This window comes from Papaver somniferum, chromosome 1 (assembly GCF_003573695.1).
Source record: "Papaver somniferum cultivar HN1 chromosome 1, ASM357369v1, whole genome shotgun sequence".
Classification (NCBI taxonomy): Eukaryota; Viridiplantae; Streptophyta; class Magnoliopsida; order Ranunculales; family Papaveraceae; genus Papaver; species Papaver somniferum.
The window spans coordinates 38,901,930-38,907,557 of NC_039358.1; the positions used below are offsets into that span (position 1 = coordinate 38,901,930).

Genomic DNA, 5,628 nt, shown 5'->3' on the forward strand with positions numbered 1-5,628 from the left:
ATGCTCGGTAGAAGACAAGGCTAGTTTCAAGTTAACTAGGTCATGGTATCGAGTTGCGAGGTTCACCGTATGGTTTTCATTCTTCCAAGAGAGAAAGATATACAAATCACATGGCAGAGTAATTGCTAGGTTCTTAGAAACACAGTAGTTTGGGGTTGAGGCCGATTTTGGACTAGTTGCTTGATATTGGGCAAGCATAATGGTTATTGCTGATCTTTGAGTCACCATACATATTTTAGCTGGTCAGGTGGCAATCTTGACACGGGCAACGTTTTGAGATCTCATGCACCACTCTAATCCCAACAGGATGATCATCGGATCTCAACCTTCCATTTACATGCCTCTTCGAACATCTATAACTTTTTTTTTTTTTGATAGAAAAAGAGAACATGTATAACTTATACACAAATTAAATTGATCTCTTACGTAACTGAGGAAAACGGAAGGGAGAATAATCTATTGAGAAAAATCACAAGAAAGCATGCATACAGAAAAAGGAGGGGATCCGAAAGATCCTACACCATATTAAAATGAAGAAGTTGAAAGGGAAAGACCACCAAGCATTAGCGTTACATGTAATTAACTCCAAAAGAGACGGACAATCCAAACATGGAATGTTTTATTACATGAAGGAGTTCTACTAGAAGTGGACACTCGTAACAAGTTATTCCCCATCTAAATGAGTTTTAGCATAAATTTACGTGATTTAGCTTGCATTTTAGCAGTGATCATAGCAGCTGCCAATTCTTCCTCCGCCGCTGCAGCATCCGCCACTTGTTGTTGGGCCGAACGACTAGTTCCACTTCCACCATGGTGATGATGAATCTGATGATTGTCTTGTGGAAGAGTGACACACTGGGGATGAATATTGAGATTACATGGCGGGTCACTTATGTAACTCCACGGAGAAGAAGAAACAACATCTCTACAGATTGCACACTGGGCATCTGGAATAATTGGAACTGATTGAAGCTTGAGACTTACTTGCGATGGAAGTTTGGAGCAAGTAGGGTGGATGAAGAAGTAATGGCCTCCGTCGTCATAATAGCTCTTTTCAGCAGCACCAGATGAGCATTTGTAGAAGAGACCTTTGACTTGATCACCACAGACATTGCAAGGACGCAACTGGCCGTAATCTTCATCGAGTCCCTCCCAAATTCTTTCCAGTTCATGGTTAGGGTGAAAGTTAGATGTGAGATACTCAGGGCAGGTACCACAATCCTCGTGCAGATCAAAAGCGCATTGCTTGCAGTGGTATCTAATACCAGAACCATCCATGCCACAGCCATCACATCCAAACCTGTTGGTCGTATAAACTGTCTGATCTACAGCTTCCTTGAATAGGACATGAGGATGAGTAAAGTGCCGGAGAGTTTCATTTCCTCCGGCTAAAGAAGTCTTTCTCACTGGAGCCATTATGTTTATCTCTCCGTCTCTCCCTGGTTTTAGACTTTTCGTGATAATTATATAGACAATAAGCAGATCTCTATGCCTTTTCTTTTCTGGTTTACATAGTCAACTGTGGAATATTTGTACTAATCGTGCTTCATATACATGTCTTGGCCCTTGGAGATTTCATGATCATTCCTCTAAATAAATTAGCCGGATAATCTTCCTAAACAGGCAAGTTGACTGGTCGATTATCATTTATCCAATTTGCACTCCAAAACATTGACTTATTTGTTTTTCATTTCTTAAGTTTTTCTTTTTTTGATCGATATTTCTTAAGCTTTTTATTCCGTAACTTTAGAGAAAATGCATGTACCTGGCCGGAACCGGTACACTAGGATTACTAAAACTCCCTAGTATGCGAGACCTCGAGGAAGCTGCCTACTACATTCAAACCAAATTAATTAGTATTTTTATATTCATTATAATTTTAATTATTTGGCCGTGAATCATTGGAAAATTTCGTTATCTTTTACAACAAGTTGGTTTATATTTTATAGCCAAGTTGGGGGTGCAAGCAGAAATAGTATTTGTCAAAGTTTTGAAATCACCAAAAGAGATGTATTCAAACAAATACTCGATGACAAAATACATCTCATCAGGGCTCGCACCATTGCCTGTACTTAGAATCAGTCGACTCTAGATCGAGTATATGCGATTATTGGAAGAAAAAAAAATGCACATGAAAGGAGCTGTTACTCGGACTTTTAACCGCGGAACATGCAACAGTTTGTGGCTGTTAACATTTTTTACCGAATCGCAAGTTCCGTAAGGAGTTGGGACTAATCCATTTATACTCACATTATAATTAGGTGGTGGATATAAAAAATATTATTGGTGTAAGATGGTGGCCCTGGCGTGTCGTCCCAGCATAAACCCCATATGGAGGATATGGAGGAGGATGAAGAAATCTCCTCCTTGGTGTCTCTTTAGCAGGGGAGGGGTAGTTGCGGAGCTAGAGGCGGGTCATTTTGCACATCTAGAATCTCTGTCCTGCTTATGCATTTGATATTTGGACTTGCCATAACCTTCTATTGTTTGGCACCCTAGACTAGAGCGATTGTTGCGAGCACATGCTATTATGCTCTTCAAACGCGTAATACTTATTCTTGCAACGTAAATTTGAGAAATACAGAACTTAAAGCTTACAAAAGGAGATCAGTTCATTTTAAAGAAATACATTAACATGCTCTACGACCACAAATCTAAAGAAAATTGATTTGTTTTAGCAGACATTTTGGCATCATACATAGCGGCAAACAACTCTGCCTCATCCGCCTCAGCATCTGCTACTTGTTGTTGAGCCGAACGACTAGTTCCAGTACTTGCAACCTGATGATTGTCGTCAGATGGAAGAGTAACACACTGAGGATGGATATTAAGACCATACGGAAGACCACTTCTGTAACTCCACGGAGAAGAAGAAACCAGGTTTCTACAAATTGCACATGGTGCATCAGGAGCATCCGGAACCGGCTGAAGCTTGAGAATCACTTGAGATGGAAGTTTGGAGCATGTAGGGTGGATAAAAAAGTAATGATCCCCATCATCATAATAGCTCTTTTCATCAGCACCAGAAGAGCATTTGTAGAAGAGACCTTTGACTTGATCACCACACAGATCACAAGGACGCAACAAACCATAATCTTCTTCGACTCCCTCCCAAACCCGTTCCAATTGATGGTTAGGGTGAAAATTAGAGGTGAGATGCTCAGGGCAGGTAGCACAATCCTCGTGGAGGCCGAAATCGCATTGCTTGCAGTAGTAGGTATTACCAGCTGGAATATTCAAGTTGCAGCCATCACAAGTGAACGTGCTATTCACAGAAGCTAGTGCTTGATCTAAAGGAAGCTTAATTAGGACATGAGGATGGGTAAAGTGCCGGAGAGTTTCTTTTCCTCCCGGTACAGAAGTCTTGTTTCTTGGAGCCATTATGTGTTTCTCTGTATTTCTCTCTGGTTGTTTAAGTGTCTATACCTTGTAATGCTGATTATATAGTCTCAAATTTCTTTGACCAGTCGTCGAATCGATATGCATTCTTTTTCCCGGTGTGCATAGTCAACTGTCGATTATTAGTACCAACCCTACATGCCTACTGTGCACATCTTGGAGGGAAAAGATATGGGGACAAGTCCAAAATTTTCCTCTCCCCCATTGGATCGTTAAATACTCAAAAACGATTTTTTTTTAATGTTCATTATGTCAACGATATGTCGATAAGACGGATGAGACACACCAAGCTGTATATCCCTGTCGAGTGAGTCAAAGAATGATTTGTGAGAATAACACGACAAACGTTGGCTTCCAGGAAAAAGATGTGCACCTTTGGTGCAAACTCGCTTGTTAGATATACCGGCCGACTTAATGGACTATCTTTTCCTGATCGATCAAGTGTCTTGAAAGTACCATTTCAGCAAACCGAGTCGTTGTAGTATACTGGTAAGTATTCCCGCCTGTCACCCGGGTGACCCGGGTTTGATCCCAGGCAACGGCGTTTTTCATTTTGCTTGCTTTCCGTAGGGCTACATACAACCAGTTTTACATAGATTAAATCCAAGTAAATGTGGCTGAATATATACCTTTACGTTTTGGTCAGAGGTAATGACTTGATTTGCATGGTCCGAGCGTAGGCTTGGGCTGTGCCCTCACTGAAGTGGAGGGTACCGCGTTAGGCTGGTTTCACAGAGCAGTGATTACCTCCCTCTCCTGGCAGTGGAAGGATAACTAGTCACTTTTTGTTTTTTTTGCTGCTTAGAACCGGAAGGATAACAAGTCCATTTTGATAAGCTGAACTACTAATCTTTAATGGTACCACTGTACCAGATGAGATGGTCAAATTTAAGACTTCTTTCAACAACAAAAAAACTAGGCCACTAAAAGCCTTCTGAAATGGCAGTTAAAAGAACTCTCATAAAGATGAGATGAACAAAGCTGGATTACTGGCCAGAGTTTTTTCCCAATGGGGTGAACTAACTTGAAATTCCAGACCGTAGATGTGAAGCTACAATGAAAGAGCAGATGGGTCACAGTTTCACCTGACTGGCAGCATAAAAGGCAGCCATTGACTATGAGCTTTTTTTTGCGGTAGAGAGTGTCCATAGCGACTGGCTTCTTGTGATAGACCAACCATAGGAAAAACCCCACACGATGAGGTCAAGACCTGGACCAAATAATGAGGTTTAAGACAGGTAACTTATGCTCCTTGGCCAACTTTGCATATGAATACTTGACCGAGAAGAGGCCTGATTTACCTATACTCCACTTGAGTTGATCTTGCTCTAAGGATAAGTATACTACAGATTCTGGAGAGGCAGTTAAGCTTCACACCTCAACAATCTGAAATTGGGCGAGTCACCTTCGCAAGCCCAAGTACCATGATCCCCTGGCACCAATGGCTTCAGCAATCTTGCAAATTGTCTAGTTGTTTTGTAGTAGTGGCAGCATAAATGGAAGGATACAAAGTGGGGAAGGAGATTCACCCTGAAAAGGCGGGGGTCTAACAACACCACCCAATATTTCGCTTAGCAATCTGTATGGACTAACTCCGAAACACTTTCTAGAGAATCAACTAGACAGTCAGACTCAATCTAGGTACAAGTATCTCAAGGAGTTAATATCTCTCTTGTTTTGATTTACTCAAGCTAATAGAAATCAGCGAGTCTATAATCAAACACAAGGAATAACTTGGACGGTACCAAAGACCAATGTCCAAGGATCAATCAATAATAATCAACAACCAAAGCTAGGATTATACAAACTCATGATCACAACGCACAACCTGTATTATTTCAATTATATAACAAATATAATGCGGAAATAGAAATAACACAGACACCAGAATTTTGTTAACGAGGAAACCGCAAATGCAGAAAAACCTCGGGACCTAGTCCAGATTGAATACACACTGAATTTAGTTGTTACAGACACTAGCCTACTCCAAGCTAACTTCGGACTGGACTATAGTTGAATCCTAATGAGTCTCCCACTGATTCAAGGTACAGTTGTACTCCCTACGCCTATGATCCCAGCAAGATACCGCGCACTTGATTTCCTTAGCTAATCTCACCCACAACTAAGAGTTGCTACGAACCAAAATCGCAGGCTTTAACAATAAACAAATCTGTCTCACACAGACAAGTCTATCAAAGGATAAATCGGTCTCCTACAGAAAAACCCTAA

General features: G+C 41.0%; 2 protein-coding genes across 2 annotated transcripts; both read right to left on the bottom strand.

The window, feature by feature from the left end:
- Positions 1 to 431: 431 nt before the first annotated feature.
- LOC113327824 lies at positions 432 to 1,501 on the bottom strand. The gene is made up of 2 exons (XM_026574947.1): positions 985 to 1,501; positions 432 to 855 (listed from the first exon to the last, which is right to left on the bottom strand). Exons 1-2 carry the CDS (start codon positions 1,414 to 1,416, stop codon positions 676 to 678), a joined length of 612 nt encoding a protein of 203 aa, XP_026430732.1. The 5' UTR covers positions 1,417 to 1,501; the 3' UTR covers positions 432 to 675.
- Positions 1,502 to 2,594: 1,093 nt separating this feature from the next.
- LOC113327831 lies at positions 2,595 to 3,458 on the bottom strand. The gene has a single exon (XM_026574955.1). It carries the CDS (start codon positions 3,379 to 3,381, stop codon positions 2,641 to 2,643), a length of 741 nt encoding a protein of 246 aa, XP_026430740.1. The 5' UTR covers positions 3,382 to 3,458; the 3' UTR covers positions 2,595 to 2,640.
- Positions 3,459 to 5,628: the final 2,170 nt, after the last annotated feature.